The sequence below is a fragment of the Micropterus salmoides genome, unplaced genomic scaffold, assembly GCF_014851395.1.
Source record: "Micropterus salmoides isolate LMB-PRFRI ecotype aquatic unplaced genomic scaffold, ASM1485139v1 Ms_hic_scaffold_21, whole genome shotgun sequence".
Taxonomy (NCBI): domain Eukaryota; kingdom Metazoa; phylum Chordata; class Actinopteri; order Centrarchiformes; family Centrarchidae; genus Micropterus; species Micropterus salmoides.
In genome coordinates this window covers 13,478,389-13,501,262 of record NW_024041262.1, presented here as the reverse complement: position 1 = coordinate 13,501,262, position 22,874 = coordinate 13,478,389, and the positions used below count along the sequence as shown (strand labels likewise).

At 38.4% G+C, this 22,874-nt stretch overlaps 1 protein-coding gene and 2 long non-coding RNA genes across 3 annotated transcripts in view; all 3 read right to left on the bottom strand.

The window, feature by feature from the left end:
* LOC119916515 (IgGFc-binding protein-like) overlaps positions 1 to 22,874 on the bottom strand; it is a 51,948-nt gene that overhangs the window by 14,478 nt on the left and 14,596 nt on the right. Inside the window, exons 23-33 of the mRNA XM_038736556.1 lie at positions 22,250 to 22,302; positions 19,949 to 20,147; positions 19,369 to 19,628; positions 17,231 to 17,258; positions 16,571 to 16,685; positions 7,119 to 7,187; positions 6,987 to 7,010; positions 1,865 to 1,980; positions 1,215 to 1,493; positions 1,018 to 1,113; positions 736 to 901 (exon numbers count right to left, since the gene is read on the bottom strand). Coding sequence (XP_038592484.1) covers positions 736 to 901; positions 1,018 to 1,113; positions 1,215 to 1,493; positions 1,865 to 1,980; positions 6,987 to 7,010; positions 7,119 to 7,187; positions 16,571 to 16,685; positions 17,231 to 17,258; positions 19,369 to 19,628; positions 19,949 to 20,147; positions 22,250 to 22,302 — 1,405 coding nt within the window. The remainder of the gene's footprint in view (positions 1 to 735; positions 902 to 1,017; positions 1,114 to 1,214; positions 1,494 to 1,864; positions 1,981 to 6,986; positions 7,011 to 7,118; positions 7,188 to 16,570; positions 16,686 to 17,230; positions 17,259 to 19,368; positions 19,629 to 19,948; positions 20,148 to 22,249; positions 22,303 to 22,874) is intronic.
* LOC119916180 lies at positions 19,019 to 20,216 on the bottom strand. Its single transcript, XR_005447076.1, has 2 exons — positions 19,971 to 20,216; positions 19,019 to 19,628 (listed from the first exon to the last, which is right to left on the bottom strand). It is a non-coding gene; the product is annotated as an uncharacterized LOC119916180 (long non-coding RNA).
* LOC119916179 lies at positions 20,551 to 21,601 on the bottom strand. Its single transcript, XR_005447075.1, has 3 exons — positions 21,232 to 21,601; positions 20,915 to 21,008; positions 20,551 to 20,744 (listed from the first exon to the last, which is right to left on the bottom strand). It is a non-coding gene; the product is annotated as an uncharacterized LOC119916179 (long non-coding RNA).

Below are 22,874 nucleotides of genomic sequence, written 5' to 3'. Positions count from 1 at the left end.
GTCAACTTGACCAGCAGCAGCAATAACATTGCAAGCTTCTTTTTAATCATATGGAAAGCAAGAGAATTTACACGAGACGTGCCTTGAGACGTGCACGTCTCAAGGCCTTTTTTCTAACAGGGATCAAGCTCCGCCTGCGTACTCACTTGGATCCGTGGAGTCACACCGTGCTCACCATGTGAACAGACAGGCAGAAAAGCACTCCGTGAGTATCTAGCTAAAGATATTAACCATGGCGGGTTGAACCTATTGTTCATCAGTGTCTAGTGAATTAAACAGTTAACTTAAGTTTTCTACTAATAATGTCCTCTTCCCTCATATAACTCATAATATTTTGGTCCGTTGCCTTCCATTTTTGGACGCTCAGCAACTTTCTCTCTGAATAGTGACTAGAGTTACATCTACAGAGTTTTTCAGACCATCAGGGGGAAGTGAGAAGTATAGACATTTCTGTTATATTGTAGACAAATTATTCCCCTGCATGACATACAAGAAAGGTCCCCAGCCACATTGACCCGGGGCACTTTGCATGGTCATTGTCAGTGTCTTAATCTTGTAAAACACCAAGATGCCCAAATCATTTAACTTTTGAGAACTACAAATCAATCAATACAAATCATACATATACAAGTACAATAAAGTCAGTAGTGTGCAGCATATTATTCAACAAACACGGGGGTTTTTTTGTCATACTTTCAGTATCTTTGTGGTATGGTGGTCTGTATCTGGTCTTACCATTGAAAGTGCAGCCTCTTGATCCATGGTCTGTCCTGAAGGCCCAGCGACCGGGTACATTGACATTGCTGCCAAGGCGGAAATTTGAGTTACTGCCTGTTGCACTGCTGGTGAATGATCCAGGGATGGTGAAATGGTGAGTGGAATTGATTGTGTCATATCCTGCCTGAAATGCATAGTTTTATTTTTTGTATTTGCCGTTAGTGAAGGTACATCCAAGTAAGCATGGCAACTTCAAAACATATTTTGTAGTCCATTGCATTTAATTTTAATTACTCTAACCTGTACACTGCGAGTTGTGGAGGCTATTATCCCATAGTTCATCAGCACAAATGAGTACTGGCCGCCAGAGATCAAAACTGCTTGGACAGTTGTTTGCTGAAAAAAATGTACTTTTGTTTTTTATAGTAAATACAGTAATAGGTAAAACACACATACACATCATTTATATATTTTCCTACTTAAAGACGATGACTTACTGTTCCAGTGGTTGGAAAGTAGGCCACCTCATACCATGTTGCAACAAAGACCCAGTTGGCACTGAAGTGCAACCCTGGAAAGTACGCATTAATGTCCTGTGTAGCTTGTTGGAGAACACTGCCACTGCTGTACTGGTTGTAGTAAATCTGACCATTTCCTCTGTTGTCTAGATCTGTCCAGAATGGAGCAATGATGTCTCTTGATCCATATAATGGAAAACTCTGAGGGCTGAAGCTGCTCCAGGGCATGTTGAAGGTCAAGTGTCCATTGTGGTTCACCTGAATAAATAAATCTGTTGTTATTAACTTAGACTTAGTAGGCATCGATTACAGTCATTGACAATCGCATGTACCCTGTGACCCTGTACGCAGGAAAAGCAGTTGACGATGGATAGATGGATGGATGGATGGATGGACAATCGCATGTTGTTAATTATTATTTATATTATTTACAGTATTTCATAACCATATTATAGGAATAGATAGAATATACTGTTGAAAATTTTGTTAAAGTTAAACACAGTTCATGTGTTGGAAGGGATTTGTTACCCAGTGGGTGAAAATTGGAGACCTCCACAAAACATACCAGAGTTTTTAAAAGGCTTCAAAAGATTTGAATGTTCTTGTTTGCTTAAAAAATGTTTACATACATAAATCTGATTATACGTCTGTCCAAAATAAACAAACGATCGTTGCAGGGGAATTAGAGGAGAACTTCCATCGTCTGACTGAGAGCTTGTTGTTCCAGCAATTGGGTACAGGGGTCCTAGAAAGAACAAAATATTTTTTTAAATAAATAATAATAATTAAATATAATAATAAATAAACAGATTATACCTATTAGTGTGGTTGAAAGAGGGTCTTTGCAGTGACAGAAGATAGTCAGAGAGATGGAGTATTACATAACTAGAACAAAACTGACATAAAAACCATGGAATAGCTGCTAGTAGCAAGCCACAGCACAAATGTATTCATTTATCCTAATGTTACACTTGTGAGCTGTCTGTGATATTCCCTGTGTCCCACTTGGTCCTGACTCTCCCTGTTCTGTGGTCAATTAATCTCACATCTAGGGAAGCAACTGATGTTTATGAACACAGAACTGCCTTCAATGCAAACTCTGATAACCTGCCATTGGCCACTGTGAATTTTAGAAGATACTATACAGTGTGTCTACTAGCTAAACATACAACTTAAAGCTCATCTTCCTCAGTTTTTTCTACCTTTGCTCTAGTGACCTATGTCCTCTTCCTCTTAAAATACTGTAGGATGCTCATCTATGTGTGAACATTTTGACTACTTTTAAATTGTTTACGAACACATAGCAGTGACTCATACACACCTCAGGGCGCAAGTTTTTAAGGTCAAGGATGGTCACAGACGGGCAAAAAGTAGCCCAGGAGTTTGTCCCTGGTCAGCCCACTTTCCAGACAAAGTATTTGTAAGGGCTCTAGGTCTTTGGAGACATTTATTCCTGCATTCTTATGAATTTTAAGAAAGTAAAGTACATCACTAAATGAGCAATTAAAATACAGGGGCGAGGGGTGTGCGTCAGGTTAGAAACAGCAGCTGTGCAACATGGCAATTTCAAGGGAATGCAATTTGCTTTGCTTGTTGATTATCTGTAATTAAGCTATTTCTGTTTGAAACAATTATTTTCCATTTTAAATCTACATGATAAGAACATTTTAAAATTTCACACTAAATAACAGCAAGTAGCTGCTATTTTTACCTGCAACATTTTGTTTAACAGACTCATTGTCGAAAATTGCTATAAAACAAATAGGATCTGAGGATCTATCGACAGAAGTGCAATATAAGATCCATAACTATGTTTTTAGTGGTGTTTAAAGACCTTACATAATAAACCATTATGTTTTTATTACCTTAGAATGAGCCATTTATATCTCCATAACCGTGGGTCCCCCCCTTTCATGGACGTTGCCAGGTTGCATTGTCATGTTTCTATAGCTGAAAACGGACAAACTGTCCTACAGAGCGCGTTTCGTCACTACGTTCTTCTTTTTCTACTTCTGGTAGTGTTTGAAGAAGAAGAAGTTGTAATAATATATAGCAAGGGTGGGCAAATAAGTTTTGCATCGGAGCAATATTTTCTACCATTAGATGCTGAATGAGAATATAAGCCATAATGTTGACTTACATTTGAGAATTTTTTGGATGATTTACACACTCCGTACTTTACCAAACTTCTCCTAGCGATTAAGTCCGACCAACTTAAGATTTGTGCTGTGCGGTCTAAAGCCATTGATGATTAAAAGTTGTACAAACGATGAGTTTTCATGGAACGGCGTGGACGTGGCGTGGCATCCAAAACTGATGATTTGTCATGAAACAGGAAGTTATTGTAACTTCAGTCTACATGCTCACATCTGTACCAAATTTGAAATGTACTATAAAAGTCTCAGCCTGAACACATCCACATGCCAATATTCACTCAAAGTCAGAGCGCCACCTCCTTGCAACAGGAAATGACACGTTTTATGCTGTAATGTACAACCCCTAGCAGATTGGACTTCAAAACTGTCCCAGAAAACCCATAAATCAATGATTCGCCATGAAAGAAGAAGTTGTTTCAACTTCAGTGTACATGCTCACATCTGCACCAGACTTTACGGGCTTGATAACAGTCCCGCCCCGAACACAACGAATTTACAGCCACACTGGCAAAGCTCCAGGATCTGCAACGCAGCCACCTCACACCTTGACACACTACATGTGTGAGGGCCCGCCCAACACTTGCAGTTTTAATATTTATTTATATTTTTTGCAGCTATCAAAGTACCATAATCTGGCAGTGGGCCAGATACTATTGTTGCCGGGCATTTTTGGTGATGATACATAATCACAGAGAGAATTAATGTTTTTCCCTTGTCAATGCTCGAATAACCTTTATTTAATGTGTGGTTTATAATGGACTGTGGTGCAGAAACAGTGACAATGTTTCTTGACATTTTCCATGTCATCTGTCAGTGGCCAAGTCAAAATAACATATGGTTCTACTAAATAATTAAGTAAATATAATTTCTTAATATATCTACCTAAGGTAACCTAATTTTTTTGACTGGCTACTCTCTGCTGTCTCAGAAGAGACCGCTTTTGTGCTGTGTCAGCCACCGTAGATGTCTTACGCTCTTTGAAAGGTTAGGGGGAAGCGGTAGACTGGACAGATGGTTGCAATTCACAACCCTTGCCACTAGATGCCATTCAATCTAACACACCTTTAATTAGAAACAGGAAAATGTCCATCAAAAGAAAGCGATCCTCTGTTCAACAACAGGAGACTGTTAATATATCACAATAAATCCAATGAGCATCTTACTTAGATGTTAGAGTGTGGATTCTACATTTGCTCTGCAGAGACTAAATACATTTTTGATATGTCATTGATGGAAAGTGAAAGTATTGTGAACGAGCGATTCAGGCTGCTTCCCAACATGGTCACCAGTGCCATGGTGTGTGCTCACTGGATTTCAGTTGTATTAGTACCAGAACAATAAAGCCTTCAACTGAAAAGACATTTGCCCAATTTTACAAAAGTTTGCATCTGTCCAGCTCATTCATATCAGTGACAAGCGCCCAAAACCAGGGCTCTACCAGAGACACTTTATGGAGCTACACAGCCTGTAAGGGCTTTGGCTCTATACTGCATAACTGCGTGCACACAGCCTGGATGACAGCTTGTTTTGATTAATGAAGCAAAATAGAATTAAATGGTATGAATGGAAAATGTAGTAAAAATGTTTTTTTTTTTTTTGAAATAGTAATCTATTACTGAGTTACTGGTCACCCTAGCCATCGTGGCAAAAATTGCCCCCCAGAGAGATTTAGGATGAGACGCCAATGGTCATCTGAATAATTTGCCTAATCTCCACTGGTCTTCAGATTGCAGTAGCCACATACAGAACAGCGGCCAGAGGTAAACTTTTAGTTTCTTGAAAAGTAGTTCTTTGTTAGTTCTAAAAGTCCCAGGTACATTTGGTGCTGCTTTGACTTTTGGATACCTTCACCTGTCATTTTTTTGGACTCTGTTCAATTAATCAGTTTAATTTGACCCACTTAGAGTTTTTTTAGATTTGTGGGTCCATTACCACCGTGTGTTTGCCCTAAATACTTCTATGAACTGGGACATTTTTTTTTATTTAAAAAAGAATTGAACAAGCAGTGTTGGGCGGGCCCCTGCCCCTGCTGCTGTGAATTTGCAATGCGCTTCAGAAGCTGCACGAAGGTGTTGTACGTCACTTCCTGTGACCCCTTTGTGGCACTACAGAGCACTTGGCACTACGACTACAAGTGGATATTGCTGTGTAGATGTGTTAGGGGCGGGACAGTTCTCAAGCACGCAAAGTTTGGTACAGATTTGAGTATGTACAGTTAAATTACAATGACTTCCTGTAACACGGGAAAGCACCGACCCCGGCAAGGATACACCGTTGAAAGAAAACTCATGTGCTTTACAACATGACATGTTGTATTGTACTCAATGTATTTAGAGTTTTCGGTGCTAGTTTTGAAGTAGATTTAGCCAACCTGCATGAAGTGGTTAATCACAGCATAAATGTAGTAACTTCCTTTTGCCAGCATGTGACGCTTTGACTACGTGTGAATTGCTCCAAGAGGCTTTTTGGTACATCTGAACATGATACAAGTGCTACACAAATTTCGTATATGAAGATGAAATGTGCCAAGGGAGCTGCTAAAGGTCACTTCCTGTTGCCAGCAGATGGCGCTATGTCTTTGAGTAAATGTTGGCATGTGGAAGTGTTCAGGGCGGGACTCTTATTATACATCTCACATTTAATGAAGATGTGAGCATGTACAGTGAAGTTATTACAACTTCCTTTTCTTGGCAAATCGCCGATTTTCGACACCACGCCACGGGCACGCTCGTGGACGAGAACTCACCATTTGCACAACTTTTAATCGATAACGGGTCTAGACTGCACAGCAAAAATTTGAAGTCGATCAGACTAATTCCCTTTCTTAAAGTGAAAGGCTTTTTTGTACGTCTGGACATGATACATGCACCAAAGAAATTTCGTACTCGTAGGTGAAAATTCGGCTAGGGGCTGATCTGTAGGGGGTGCTACCAAGCCATTTTTACACACCCATGTGCGAGACTCACAAAAAATACGAAATTTTTCGCGCCACCTGAATTATTCAGTTCCAATAGGGACCTCGCATGTTTCATGCTCGGGCCCTAATTAGTATTTTAACACCACCTAAATATCTGGTTTTGGTTGAGTGTACCTTAAGGTTTGTCAGTACACCGTGACATCACTGTTTGGTGTAGTTACATGTGTAGCAAAGGTATTATTATTATTATTATTCTACACCAAAACATACCCTTGCTTCTCTTGTCAAAGTGTTGTACCTCTCCAACCCCCACACCGTGCTATATTAATGTCAATAAGTGACACTAAACACTGGAATGTAAATTGTGTATTACTATAACACAATTCATGTATAATGCTTTAGGTTGTGTGGTGTTAGTATAGTCACTATACTATTTACTATTCCTACATACATATACATTTCAAAACTTTAAAAGCGACAAGTAAATTTTAATTGGACTTCAAATGAGATGCATTAATTCCTGCTAACAAATAAGGATCATACAACAGTGTTATTAGCTGTAATTCAGCAATACTACAAAATCCTGAAGTAGTAACTGAGCTGCTGACTTTGACATGATTTTATGTTTGACCTGAAAAAAGTATGAACAAATAAAAACAAGACTAAGCTTCAACTTACCTGATGTCTGAGGAGTTACCGTACCTATAAAAAAAGAATTAATATTATTAGACACAAATCTGTGACTGCTAACACTAAACGGAAGTTTGTTAGAATATACGTAAATGCATCAAATACATAAAAAAAATTTACTTATCATCCCCAAAAGCAGCATTGGCAACATGATTTTACTTGCCATTCTCCAGAAGTCAAAAGTCAAACCTGCTGACCAAATAAAATGAATAAAGTTTCAGGAAAACAAATATTCTAGTATACAAAATTGGCAAACACGTGCAACATTTTTGTTGGGGGCATGTTAAGAAGGTCCTGGATCTGCATCTGAACCAGATCCGCATCAAAAACAAATAGCTTGTTCTTTGACGCAGCACAGGTTTCCTTGATATTTTATAAATATGTAATTACATAACTTATAGCTCATGTCCAGCTAACTGGCATAAACACCATCCATGTGTCTTAGCTAATAATAGCAATAAAAATAAGATTTTGACAATGTTAGATAAAGTATTACAAGCAATGAAACATTCATTTTAGCTGTCATTATATTGTGGTGCTCATTTGATTATTTCATCATATAACATTATAATTCTCAATTAAGTTAGTCCTAAAATTAAATTGTAAATAAGCACCAGTTTTTAGGGAATGTTATCATTAGGCAGCACAAAATAAATTACCTGTTCATATGTGCTTCTTTTGTTCCGAGTCTCAGTCTTATTTATGTGAAAAATGCAGGGCTGCATCAAGGCTTTATACTGTAAAAGCTGGCACAGTCCCATAGATCTGTTGTTTGACCAGTTACAGGTATTCAGATGGATTAAACCGAATTGTTTCCTCATAACAAGTGAACAAAACAATCCATTGTGCATCAAGAATAATGAAGGTGTTCAGCAGAAACAAAAAGATATTTAATATTCTACCAGACACTTTAGCACTTACTGTGAAGTTGTTAGAATGCCATTTAAGATCCTGGTCCCAAAGAGGTTGAGCAAGACAGCTCCAGAGGTGTGCGACCTCTGGCGTACATAGCAATTGTAACTCGCTTTGGATAAAATCGTCGCCTAAATCAATAAATGTCAATGAAAATACTAGCAAAGAAAAGTGAATTTTTCATATCATAATCAGAATTTTTGTGAAAAGTAATTACTGTACTATACTATAACAGGTGATTTATCATTCAATGAAAGATTGTCCCTTGGAAATGGAAAACACAAAACCTGTAAATGTAATTTTAAATGTGAATTCCTACGTATAATTATACAGTGTACATGTAAACATGAATGCACATAATTTATATAGCACATTTCATAAAATGAGGCAACTTCAAATGCATTACACTGTAGTAAGTGCATTCAAACTCAACAAGACCAAGATCTACAATAGATGTCACCACAAAAGTACATCCCTCAACAACTAAAGCTTGTTGAGGTCTACAGTGTGTTTGCAAACAATGTGACTAAAAGCCATTTTAAATAAAAACAACTGTTTAAAAGTTTTGACTCATAAAAGAAATTGAATTTAAAAGAGACTATATTAAAGAAAAGATGTCTTTACTGTACATTGTATGCTACGAAAAATATTTAAAAAAAATACTCATTCTGAACACGTACTGTCACATATCTAGACAACATCTCTTACGAAGTGAAAAAATGCTTAGCGCAAAACACCTTCACCCTATGTGCTGTGCCTTTTTATCTTATCTTACTTGATTCATAATTATTTTTTAGAGTTCAAAAGCTATTCTGGTATATGCAACTTTATCTTTTTATTCATTAAAACATAATTGTCTTTGTTTAGGTGTGGCAGGAACCTAACTGCCTGCTGGTATATCTTGAAAATATTTGAAGTAGGTGTGTATCAAAATGACGTGCGAAAAAATGAAACTGTGGCTTACAGTTCCAGTCAACCTCATTTGTTTTCACCATGACCATAATCTTTCCTTAACCTAAACCACAGAATTTGAGAGGCATAAGAAATTTCACATATATATATGTCTTATGTGATATATTTAGCACAGTCTAATAACATTGTTTTATTTTTGTTGTGCAATTTTCATAGTTTATGTGTTATGTATATATGTTATGTTGCATTATTGTATGTGGGTCACATAAATTACAGTGTCTGAGATTATAAATCTAAATTGAATTTAACAAAGCAAACAGTGGCCAGTCATTTTGTGGTGTTGGTGGACTCCATTTTGTTGGCTGCAGAGTTGTCGCTGTAGTGGGCTTGGGAGTGCCCATGCAGAGAAGCCAACCCCATTCCTTCACAAAAGGAGCTACTTTTGGCAGCTAAATCATAATTTATTATAGGAGACAAGAAGAAAGTCATTTTTATTTTTAAACAATCTTTACTTACTGGCGTACTTAACAAACTATGATATTAATGTAGTATTTTATGGTCGCACTTAATCGATACACGCTGGGAGTATTGTCCCAGGTTACCTAATCCAGAAATGATTACTGAGATGATTAGATGATTGATTGTCCTTCATTACAGATAACTAAGTGTATGTTGGCTTCTTTACCTTTACCTGACCATGAGTAGCTGAAATAATTCCAGTCACATCCACACCAAATAAAAGACTTAAATCAAGGTAGAAGTCCTTTTACTTGCATGCAGTTTGGCTACTCTACCCACCTCTGGTAATATGTAAGCTAATTCCTTGATGTTAAATCTTGAAAATGTTTTAAGTAGGTATCAGTATGGAATGCCTCAAAATGAAACTGTGGCTTACTGGTAAAACGTGTCGTGCAGGAAACCAATTGGGAAATCTAAGGCACATAAAATAACATAAAGACAGCTGTCTGAAATGGTTCCAGCTGTCTGAAACAAAGGAGTGGTGGAGGAGTGTGAAAATAAACAAGATTACTTGTCTCACGTTGTTTTTGTTTACCCTGCATGTGGATGTCATGGGTGAGGGGAGGCGAGCAATGTGGAAGTGTTCAGGGCGGGACTCTTACTATAAAGGATGTCTTTACTGTACATTGTATGCTACAAAAAATATTTAAAAAAAATACTCATTCTGAACACGTACTGTCACATATCTAGACAACATCTCTTACTAAGTGAAAAAATGCTTAGCGCAAAACAACTTCACCCTATGTGCTGTGCCTTTTTATCTTATCTTACTTGATTAGGGCCCGAGCACGAACCGTGCGAGGTCCCTATTGAAACTGTAAGGATTATTCATAATTATTTTTTAGAGTTCAAAAGCTATTCCGGTATATGCAACTTTATCTTTTTATTCATTAAAACATAATTGTCTTTGTTTAGGTGTGGCAGGAACCTAACTGCCTGCTGGTATATCTTGAAAATATTTGAAGTAGGTGTGTATCAAAATGACGTGCGAAAAAATGAAACTGTGGCTTACAGTTCCAGTCAACCTCATTTGTTTTAACCATGACCATAATCTTTCCTTAACCTAAACCACAGAATTTGAGAGGCATAAGAAATTTCACATATATATATGTCTTATGTGATATATTTAGCACAGTCTAATAACATTGTTTTATTTTTGTTGTGCAATTTTCATAGTTTATGTGTTATGAATATATGTTATGTTGCATTATTGTATGTGGGTCACATAAATTACAGTGACTGAGATTATAAATCTAAATTGAATTTAACAAAGCAAACAGTGGCCAGTCATTTTGTGGTGTTGGTGGACTCGATTTTGTTGGCTGCAGAGTTGTCGCTGTAGTGGGCTTGGGAGTGCCCATTCAGAGAAGCCAACCCCATTCCTTCACAAAAGGAGCTACTTTTGGCAGCTAAATCAAAATTTATTATAGGAGACAAGAAGAAAGTCATTTTTTTTTTTAAACAATCTTTACTTACTGGCGTACTTAACAAACTATGATATTAATGTAGTATTTTGTGGTCGCACTTAATCGATACACGCTGGGAGTATTGTCCCGGTGTATAGGCTATATGGCAGGTTACCTAATCCAGAAATGATTACTGAGATGATTAGAGGGGGGCGGGCGTGGCTACCCTGGCTTGGGGGCCCGCTCTGGACCTAGGGGTCTGGGGACTCGGGCTTCTGGCTTTTGCTCGTTTATGGGCGGGTGGTATGTCCCTGGGTCTGGGGGCCCGTTGTCTCCTCTCTTCGCCTGGGCCCCCCTTGAGGCTCCCGCTGCTTCCCCCTGCCAGCTCTCTCACAGTGGGGGAATTCGGGAGTCCCTGGGGCACATGGCCGGTGTTGTCAGGGTGGGTTTTGATCCTCTTCCTTGGGGGTGGTTGACTGGGGGGGCTGGGTTGGTGGTGGCATGCAGCTGAGCTAGTTGATTTTGCCTCGTTGCTGGTTTGGCTGGCGTTGCACGGCAGCCTGGGGGCGTGCTGTGCATGGGGGATGTCGGCTGGCGGCCTTAGTTTTTCCGGCAGTTGGACGACTTTTATTGGTGGGTTCACGGTGGCCTGCGTAGCATGGCTAAATTAGTTATGAATTTTAATAAATTTATGAGACTTAATACCCAATTATGAATTTTAATATTCATAAAATCAAACAAATATTCCTTGTTTCGGGGGAACCACCAGAGTTGTTATAAGTTAATCCTAGAGTCTCCGGACCTCTAGGTAGCTTTTAATAATTATACAATTATTAATAGTGATCAGTTAGTTAATAATCGCTAAATTATCTTAAATTAATCAGTCAGTCACATATCTAAGGGGTCAATTCTCTTGGCAGGGACGTGGAAATAGGCAACACACACAGTTCTTTGATTACAGTGAATTTATTAACTAACATTAACTAAAGCGATATAAACGGGTGGTTAAATACAGGGAAAATAAACAATGGCTGAACAATGAGAAATGGAGGTTCGATTGTGGGAAGCATTTGACTCATACGGCAGAGGAGAACTAATGAAAGTAAGCTATGAGTTTAGGAGTTAAAAGGAAATATTAACATTACGGGACATCCCTGACTACAGAATGTTGGTTAGGTCTTACGGCTTGTCGACGGCCTACTTTGGCCTGTTGCACGGGTCCCACGCTAGCTGCCCGATCCTGGCTTTTTGCTAGGGATTCTCCGGGTTTCTCCGTGTCTGAAGAAAATGCCGTCCTCCGTCTGGCAATTCGGCTGTTTTCAGTTTTCCTTCAATACTGCTGGCGAGACCACGTGGCTTGGTCTGACCTCGGTGAAGTTGGCTCGACGAACAAGCTTAAAAGGAAACTTGGTCGTTCCTGAATTAGTCGTGCCGAAGCGTCCAGAGATCAGAGTGGAAGACCAGGGCACGAGGGGAAGAGCAGAGCAGAGAGCGAACAACGTCGCGTGTCGCTCTTTTGTTGCCTGGGGCGTGGTTCCCCAGAGGACGTTTCCAGTATCCCAAGGGACTGTCTTTCTAAACTTTAATGTCCAAAAGAAAAGAAATCTATTTGCGCGTATTATAATCAAACCAATCAAACCTCAATGGTCAAACGGTTGTACCGTTCTAAGTTAAGCATTTGGTAACAGGAAAACAATTGTCACATTATTGGTCAGGATAAGTGGGTGACATTTATACATTAACGGCATTTCCGATGATGGTATGTAATACTTATTTCGTCCACTTGGGGGAGCTCAGGTTACATGAGGAAAGCTTAGATTCATCCAAGACAATCTTTCCTTAGTAAATGGGGAATTCAGCCTTTAATTCAAGCTGGATAATTAATAGAGTATAGTATGACATTTCTTTATCCTCATTTCTAAAGGAATTTTGTGAGAAAGTATTGTGAACAAGCATTGGTTACACATAAGATGACGTGTCCTTAATCTTGCTGAAAATAAAAACACTGCAAAAGTAACTTATTTAGATTCTTTTCAGCACTAATATCAACAACAGATAGCAACAACATGGTAACATAACTACTCAAATAGAGGCAAACCTAATCAAGTAACTAAAGATTTAATTAAACTTAATTAAATGCTTTGAGTCTTTGGAGACTGCAGTCTTTGGTTATTTAAAGTTCGGCTGTCCTGGGTTATGTCACACTTAGGTGAGACAAGGAGTATCCCTTTGATGGGGTAATGAAACACAGAGCAAGGTCAGTTGCCACAGTAACGTGTGAGGGGCAGTTTAGGATTTCCTGCCTTTCCAAGGAGATTCTGATAGACTGTTCTGTTAATGTCCCTTTGTCAGTTTAACAGTCAGGCACCGCATTATCAGCTTTGTAGATCAAAAAGGTGCCAGTTTTATGGTCAGGGATAGCACTTAGAGAAGGCAACTTTTCCATCCCCTTTCTGTTGGATTCTCTTTAGCACTCTTTAGCATTAAACAACTTTATTCCCGCACAAAAATGCACGTCATTTAATTAGAATATCATCAAAAAGTTGATTTATTTTAGTAATTCCATTCAAAAAGTGAAACTTGTATAATGTATACATTCATTCCGCACAGACTGATATATTTCAAGTGTTCATTCCTTTTAATTTTGATGATTATAATTGACAACTAATGAAAACCCCAAAAATAGAATATTGTGAAAAGGTTTAATGTTGAAGACACCTGGTGCCACACTCTAATCAGTTGATTAACTCAAAACACCTGCAGAGGCCTTTAAATGGTCTCTCAGTCTAGTTCTGTAGGTTACACAATCATGGGGAAGACTGCTGACTTGACAGCTGAGGCAAAGGGAAGGAAAAGATGTGGTAGAAAAAGTGTACAAGCAATAGGGATAACCGCACCCTGGAGAGGATTGTGAAACAAAACCCATTCAAAAATGTGGGGGAGATTCACAAAGATTTGACTGCAGCTGGAGTCAGTGTTTCAAGAACCACCACGCACAGACATATGCAAGACATGGGTTTCAGCTGTCGCATTCCTTGTGTCAAGCCACTCTTGAACAAGACACAGCGTCAGAAGTGTCTCGCCAGGGCTAAAGACAAAAAGGACTGGACTGCTGCTGAGTGGTCCAAAGTTATGTTCTCTGATCAAAGTAAATTTTGCATTTCCTTTTGAAATCAAGGTCCCAGAGTCTGGAAAGGCACAAAATCCATGTTGCTTGAAGTCCAGTGTAAAGGGACTTGGCACCTGCATACAGTGCCAAAGCTACCTGTACCTGGTTTAAGGACCATGGTATCCTTGTTCTTAATTAGCCAGCAAACTCGCCTGACCTTAACCCTATAGAAAATCTATGGGGTATTAGGAAGAGGAAGATGCGATACGCCAGACCCAACAATGCAGAAGAGCTGAAGGCCACGATCAGAGCAACCTGGGCTCTCATAACACCTAAGCAGTGTCACAGACTGATCGACTCCATGCCACGCCGCATTGCTGATCATCTCAGGCAAAAGGAGCTCCAACTAAGTATTGAGTGCTGTACATGCTCATACTTTTCATGTTCATACTTTTCAATTGGCCAACATTTCTAAAAATCCTTTTTTTGTATTGGTCTTAAGTAATATTCTAATTTTCGGGGATACTGAATTTGGGATTTTCATTAGTTGTCAGTTTTAATCATCACAATTAAATGAAATAAACATTTGAAATATATCAGTCTGTGTGGAATGAATGTATACATTATACAAGTTTCACTTTTTGAATGGAATTACTCAAATAAATCAACTTTTTGATGATATTCTAATTATATGACCAGCACCTGTACAGTTATGAGTTTTCGCTTTTTGGCAGCAAAATGCATTATGGGATACCTGGCTATCCGAAGTCCACACAAGTCACCACCGATGTAGGCTCGGGCTGTTTCTCAATCTGCGTTCTTGTCTGTACTTGTGTTCTTGTGGACTTTTGAAACGTCATCAGTCGCAGCCAAAGTACTGTTACAATTCAAAAGTCTGCATCTAGCCAAGTACAGTCAAATACCCGGAGGTATTCTCGCTCCGCCCGCTTTGACCTTTTATAGTCTATGGTTTTACCGAGGCCAATGGCCATGCTCCTGAGTTGGGTAACGTTAAAGTAATATTTGTCTAGGTTTTCCAACTGCATATTTTAACCTGTGAGGCCCTGCTTACATTCAAGATTCAAGCCCTTTTCTGTTATTGTGTAGCACAGATTACTTTTGTAACAACTCAAAGGTGCATTAAAATTATCAATAAAAATAACTTTAGGTCAAGTAATACCAGTTCAACAGTAAATTTAACATAAGAGAAAAATATTGAATATACAATAAGAGTTAACTTGACTGTTCAACTGGTGTCCAGCAGCAAGATTAATATTGCACATATGAGTAAATAGTGGATTGCACTTTGCTATAATTACTTTTACATGCCAGAGAGGTTTTCATGCTGAGGCAATCTCAGAGTTCATTAGGTTTATGGCAGTTGGGTAGAGGATGTAACTAACGTTCTACCATTGTTGTGTTTACAGGTGCCAGATGAGCTGATGGCAGCATCATACCAGATGTGAAGCACCAGAGTCCAGCTCTACAGAAGTCCCAGCTTCTAGCGTGGCCCTGCCCGATCCTGAAGCTCACTGCTTTGCTCAGCCTTGTTTGTACTTTTACTCCACAACACCTGAACTCAACTGATTTCAAATTATGACAGTGGGTTCCTATACAAAGGTTCTCATATTATATTTTACTGTTACAACATATTACTTCAAGTCATACAAAACAACTTTTACATTTGTAAACTTTTAATATTGATGTTTCCATGAATGCAAAATATGATTTAAACTGTTGATTTTGTATTAGAAATCATTTGTTATTTAAAATTTATCAGACAAGATTTGTTTAAAATAAAATCACATTCTTCATTCATCACTTTCAAAAGTTATTGAATATATTGTGATATGAACTTAACAAAATAGTTTACAGTTGTACATGAAAATATTAAGATTGGATTATAAGTTAACATTTTGCATATGTCAGTAAAAAATTAAAAGCTGATGTTATATATTTGTATTATTTGGACATTTCATGAAGAGATGAATTTGACATTCATAGAGAAGTTACTCTATTGTGAAAACCAAAGAATTATCTGCACACTGAATAGTTTTGAAGCCCAGTAGAAGGTGTTGTGGGCACAGGTATTAGGAGGCTTACATTGTAGAGATGCACCTATTTACCACAGGTGCATTAGATCAGCTCTGAGACCTCAGAGTTTGCATGGTCACAATTAATGATACCACCTAGTTGGATTCATTATAACTCTATGCAGGTCATTCTTTGTTTTTTATCACTTATCCACAGGTTGATTTGGATGTGTGCACATTTTTCTGTGTTAAAACTAGACTTAAAACAGAGCAGCCAACAAGGCACTCTTCAAAAACTATTCAGGCTCTGGTAGTGTAAGACTCCTTATTTATCTTAAAGTATAGGGTAGAAAGTGAAAATACTCCTGTACACACAGAAATACACAGCATAATTATTATTCAACATTTCATTTGAACCATGAAACATTTTTGGGAGCATTTTCATTTTTCCACTTATACTAGACTTGTCTACCTTAGCAAGACTTCAGCTTGATATTTTATCTGTGTTGTATAATTAACTTGTCCTTGAAATTGACAGACATAATCTGAAATCTAACATTTTCAGTCAGCAGTAAAGACAAAATTAGTGCAAATATATATACAATTTATTGCAATGTGAACCATAATTTATATATATATTTTTAAATGTGCATAGAAACACATATGGACAATATATAAAACTAAATGTAAAGGTGAATACATCAGTCCATGCCATCAGATATAGACGTCCAGCACACTGAAGATGCGTTCCAGGTCTCTGCAGCTCTCTGGCAACAGGTGGGACATCTGATCCACACTATGGAAGGAAAATAAATGAGTAATAAATGTTGCAGGTAATGTAAAATATAAACTTAACTATAAAAGATGCCTCACTGTGGTGACTATTATGTCACATATTTGGGAGAAAATGGAACAAGGGAGAAACACCTCAATATATAGATGTCAGTCAATAACAATAGTCAACAATATGTTTTTGTGTTGTCCTTGGAAGACAGACAATATTATATCAGCTGTCAAATGTCAAGTAGCCATCACAATTAATGCTGATCCATGGTAACGTTAACTGTTAACATTATTCTCCACATAATGTAGTGTGGCAAATTCCCACATTTAGATATTAAAAAACATTGAAGCATTGTAAACATTGTGTAGTATAAGCTAAATAACAGAGATAACGTACTTGTTACTATAAGTGTTGTGGTATAGTTTCAGGTTAACTTACCTCCAAGCTGGTAACGATGCGGCCACAGGCCGCCAATCAGACAAGCCTCTGTTTTCATTTATGCAAAGAGAAACTCAAAATTCAGGTGGCAGGTGGCAATTCAAAATCTAAAAATCAACAGAACTTAAGTCAGTGCAGCTCTCAGTCATTCTGTGTTGCTTTCAGATTTCTCAGTTTCTCCTGTAGATCAACTTTCTCATGTTATATCATCCCTGCTGAGTCAGCACACATGCAGATGAAAAAACAGTCCATTTTTTTATTTAGATTTGACCAGGGTTCTGAAAAGTAAAAACAAAAAAAACCCCCGATGCGCTGAATTTCAGATAGTAAAAGTGAGTGGGTTATAGTGATTGCTTTTATTTTATTGGATTTTCCTGTGTGCATATCTCTGGGTATATGCTCATGTATAGCCATTTAGGCAACATCTACATATTTATTACAGACAATAAATGCAGAAAGTTTAGTTGCACAGAATATAGCAAATAGGATACATTTTATGAAATAATTTGGTTTAGGCTTTGCCTTGGTGCCTAGACCTGCCAAATGATGAATGTTATTAGACGAAAACAAAACAGCCCACATTTCCTTAGTAGACCACTACTGGCCTGCAGACCTCGACAGACCTGTACCTAGTGCCCAACCACAGCAGGGATTTAAATTATGAAGCAGAGGAAACAACCAGATGGATTATTTTAAGCCAAGAAATACAAATTATATTTGTATTATTCTGTAGTATTTATCAACATTCTTGCATCTCTTTGTTGAGTACTTGTCTGCACTGTAAAAAATATAATCTAAATCTAATGATTATTTTTCTTATTATTATTTGGGGAGCCTTAGGACCACGTTAGGGTGGCTTCAGGCCCCCTAAAATATGCCTAATATGTCAACAGATAATCAACAATGAAAACGATCATTTGTAACAGCCGTACTGCCCAACAGAAAAAAATAGCATTAAATGTTCTGGCAGTACCAAGCTTTTCACATTTTGCATTCTAACAATTGATAAACCCATTCAAACTTAAAAAGGAAGAAACAAAGTCATATCTTATTAACATTTACTTAATATATTTACCTTTCAAGTTGAAAACGATTGACAGCAGTGATTTTGTCACATTCTGCCTGTTGGCTACATTAAGTTGAGCACTCTGAGTTTTTGGCCAGTTGGGTTTCCGTTATCCTAGTCTGTTGTCTGAGTTTGTCTGTGTTGTCCTATTTATTGTCTCCCTTATATACACTCTGTGTTATTAGTTCGTTCCCTGTTTGTTTTGTTGCTTACACCTTGCGTTAGACTCCCTGTGGTGAAGAAAGTATGCCTACAGGACAAATATTTTGGCTGTTATATGTGAATACGAATCCAGTGTAAGTACATATCAAGCTTTAACTGTGTACTGAGCTAGGGATAAGTAAAGGAATAGTTACTGTTAAATGTTTGTCTATATTAACCTCACATATTATTAGAAAAGTGTTTATTGTAAAAAAGGTAAACATGTAATTTATTTTAACATCCAGCTGTTAGAGTACAGTACAGTCTTTTTATTTCTCCCACTGTGTTCATTTAGCCTTGTGTTAAAACCATGGTTAAAACAAATAACATCAAGGGTGAGTCAGACCGCCAGAAGAAAATAGGCCTACATGTTAGGTTACTATAATAACCAGAACATACAACAGTAACAAAAACAATAAAAAATTTTAATGTTTTTAACAACTTTGGAAAAGTAACACAAGTACTAACAGGGAAAACATCTTGTCCCTACTCCTGCAGGCTGCACTTCAACGGCAGTATTTACAGTTAAATGCCCACACCCCTGTAGTCCTCCTCTATATGGGAGAGGGAGACTTGAAGAAGCACACAAGGAAGACTACCTGAACAGGTAACCTGTATTCAAATAACCAATTCACACAGATTAAATGGCATGCTTTAATCCCGGTCAATGTCAACACTTAGTGACTACATTTTTATTCCTTAACAGGAAGCTTTTCCACTCAATTCAGCTGCAGGTGATCTGTGATCACAAAGGTCGCTTCCTGAACACATTTCCAGGTGTGGATGGGATTCAGTATTTTAACAGGTTGATACAATACCTCTTGGGTTCTTAAGATTTGGAAAGTATTTTTCATCCAAAAGAAACAATACATTTGCCTGTTTTGGGTATTTATGGTTACTTTTTATAGTAAATTGTGTTGTTATTTTATATAAATTCCATAATCCTAAATTTTTAAGTCTTTATTTCACAATGACCATTCACAGGCCTACCCGGTGCAGTCCATGATGCACGCGTCCTGCGGATGAGCTCCATTTACGTTCAGCAGCTCTACCCGCCGCCTGGTTGGTTTATCATTGGGGACGGAGGTTATCCATGCCTCGCCGCAACCTTCAGCATGATGATGTACAGTGAGCTGGTGCAAAAACCAGTTCAGGCAAGGTACAACTGACATCACTCCAAAGCCAGATGTGTGGTGGAGAGGGCTATTGGGATGATGAATACCCGGTGGCGCAGCATCTTCCTCAAGGCTCTTCAGGTAAACGAGAGCACAAGATGTGTAAATGTAAATACAATGAGCAGCAGGTTCGGAAATAAGCAGCAAGGAAGAACATTATTAGATTACTAACAACAAATTCAAAGATTTATATAGCATTCATTTTCTCTTCTCTCCAACCACTCTCTCCACTCTCTCCCTCTTCTCCTCTCTGTCCAGACACTCTCTCCCTCTTCTCCTCTCTCTCCAGCTGCTCCCTCTCTTTCCTCTCCTCTCTCTCCAGTGCCCCTCTCTCTCTCTTCTTTCTTCTCTCTCCAGACAAATCTTCTCTCTCTCTCTTCATCCCTCTCTGTTACTTGTTTTAGGATCTGCACCCACTCTGGCTGTCTCTTTCTCTTTGTGCTGGTTTCAGCATCAGATTGGGGTTCCCTGGGTGAGGGATGAGAGACCACCACCACATCCTGGTCGGACAAGTCAATAACGACCAGAGGCATAATGCTGGGCCTCCGGCCCAGTGCCTCGTCCATTAGTTTGTACCACTTCCAGGATGGACTCCTGTACAATACACATACAAAAAACACATCCCAGGCATGACAACTGTACTATTGCTCTGTTTCTGTAATAATAATAATAATAATAATAATCTTTATTTGTAGAGCACTTTTCAAAAACAAGTTACAAAGTGCTTTAACAAGTGTAAAGACAATAATACCCAAGAGACAATAATACAAAAACAATACAAGATAAAAGCATGAAAACATTGAAAAGACTAAATTACACGTTTAAGATAAATATAAAATTAGTAAAATACAATAAAATAAAAGTGATAAAATAAAGTCAAATAAGATCGGGAAAGGCTCTCCTATAAAAGTATGTTTTAAGAAGGGACTTAAAAGAGTTCACTGATTTCCTCGGGCAGGCTGTTCCAGAGCCTCGGGTCCCTGAGAGCAAACGCTCTGTCCCTTTTAGTTTTCAGTCAAGACTCTCGAACTGTACTCTCAGCAATAAAGCAATGGCATTGTAGAAGGGTCTCATAAAGATTTAGATTTAGCTTAATAACTCGCCTTGTACTTCTGTTTTAAATTCTCCCATTTTCGCTTAACCTTGGTGGGCTCAATTTTGCCCACCAAAGACTGCTCCCTGACGAACTCTCTGTCAAGAAACAGTAATACAACAGTAATTATTTTCATGAAAACACAAAGAACCCCCAATATGTTATGTTATCATAACTCTTTGAATATCTACCTGATTAGCAAGTTTAACGTAGGCTACTTAATTACCGTAACTTCTTAAAAGCATAACGTTAACTTGAGTTAACTTACTCAAATCCCTTGTGGGCCGCATTCCACTGCCCACTGAAAATTGCTTTGTTGGCGGTTCGCCATCGGATCAGGGCATCTGTGTCCTCATCTGTCCCTAATAACCAAAATCATATCGTGTTGTTTCCGCACAGCCGGCTAAGGTTTAACAATAACACTGCTGTCTTCAGTAACATTAAACGTTAGCTTAACGTTAGCAGGCTTAGCATAAACGTTATGGGTTTGTTACGGTAGTACTATAAACGTTTGTTACAGATCCGCTTTCACAATTGTGAATTGTTCTCCTAACATATAAGACAAATGTTAGAAGTGGTACTTACATTTATATCCTTCTCTATCGACCACTGGAGTGTTGGTACCCCCGCCATTATTCCCGGTTATGATTGTTGTAGCGGTTGCATTATGGGCCACAGTATGCGAGGTAGACTGGTCCGATGCATACTGGAGATTTTTTCCGAATCAGTACGCCATCCGGGTATTTTTGGCATACTGCAGATTTTGCTTTTGTTTGCATACTGCATACTACATACTACATTTAGACCAAATCAGTACATACTACTAGTATAGTAGGCGGTTTCAAATACAGCCCATGTTGTGTTTTCTGTTTTTCCTTGTTTGTTCCATGGTTCATTTGCATGTTCTGTTTTGCTCTCTTAGCACCTTTCCTGTCATGTATCTTAGGTTTAGTTCTGCATTTTAGTTCTGTGTCTTATGTCTGTGTTTAGTATCCAGTACCTAGGTTATATCTGTTCCCCCAGTTGCCTTTCTGCCTCCCTGCCTCTCTGTTTTCCCTGCTGTCTCTCTGCCTGCCTGCTTCGTTAGCCTTGATCCCTGACACCTGTGTTGCTCCTGCCCTGCTCGTCAGTCCCTGGTGTATATATGTTTGGTTTTTCTGTTCAGTCCCCGTCTGGTCATTGTCATATGATAAGTGTTCTGCCTGTTTCTGCGCTACCAGGTCTGTACTTCGGATTTTGCCTGTTTCCACTAGTGATGGCGAGATGAAGCTTCATGAAGCATTGAAGCTTTCCATCCAGTTGGTTCAGTCATGGGCCGAAGCTTCACGGTGCTTCATTTGCTCTAGTGTACCATCAAGTGGACAATAGGTGTCAAGGTGATTATAACGGCACCACGGCTTTGGTGTATGAAGCTTTGAATTAATAATGAATGATGTTTGTGATGCCAATACATAACTGATTAACTTATTAATAAAGTGTCTGTCTTTATGATACAATGACATGGTCAAAAGGAAAGTGGAAACAAGGGAGAGGGTTATGATGACTTGGTTTGTGACTATATATAACAGAGACAACATTTTATTCATCTTTATTTAAAAATAACTTTTCCACAGTGTTGGGCTTCAGGCGGTTTCTTTTTTTGGGGGGAATTTTCACCTGCCGTAGAAAATTATTATTAGGGATATGGAGTAAGAGTTTAATTTTTACCAAAACCACAAAATGTCAACACTTTCTTACTTAACTAAAATTTTCTTATTTTTCATCATAATTTAGTTATTTGATTAAAGCAGTTCTGACATACGTTGATAAACTTTTTTTAGTCATTTAAAATAAGCTATAGATAAAATTTAATTGTGTTCAATTTAAAGTTCAAAAGTCCACAAAATGTTGAGGAGGGTCCATTGCATTTTGCTGCTCCTTTCGAATCACACGCCAAACTCGCGAACCATCTCCTGAATCGGTCACGTGGTACGGTTGGCTCACGAGGCTTCAAACGTCACCACTTACGTAACCAACACAAGCCTCGATACGCGCTTCACAAAAATCATCCTGGATTACTCGACACACGCTTCGAAGCCTCGATACGGACGGACACATCACTAGTTTCCACTACCCGTGAGTTTTGTTCATGCCTGGTGCGTTCCTGAAATGTATGTCCGCTTTCCAGTGTTGTGCATTTTGGCTCTCTCCTGCTTTGCATTCACCAAACCCTGAAAGTTTATTCATGT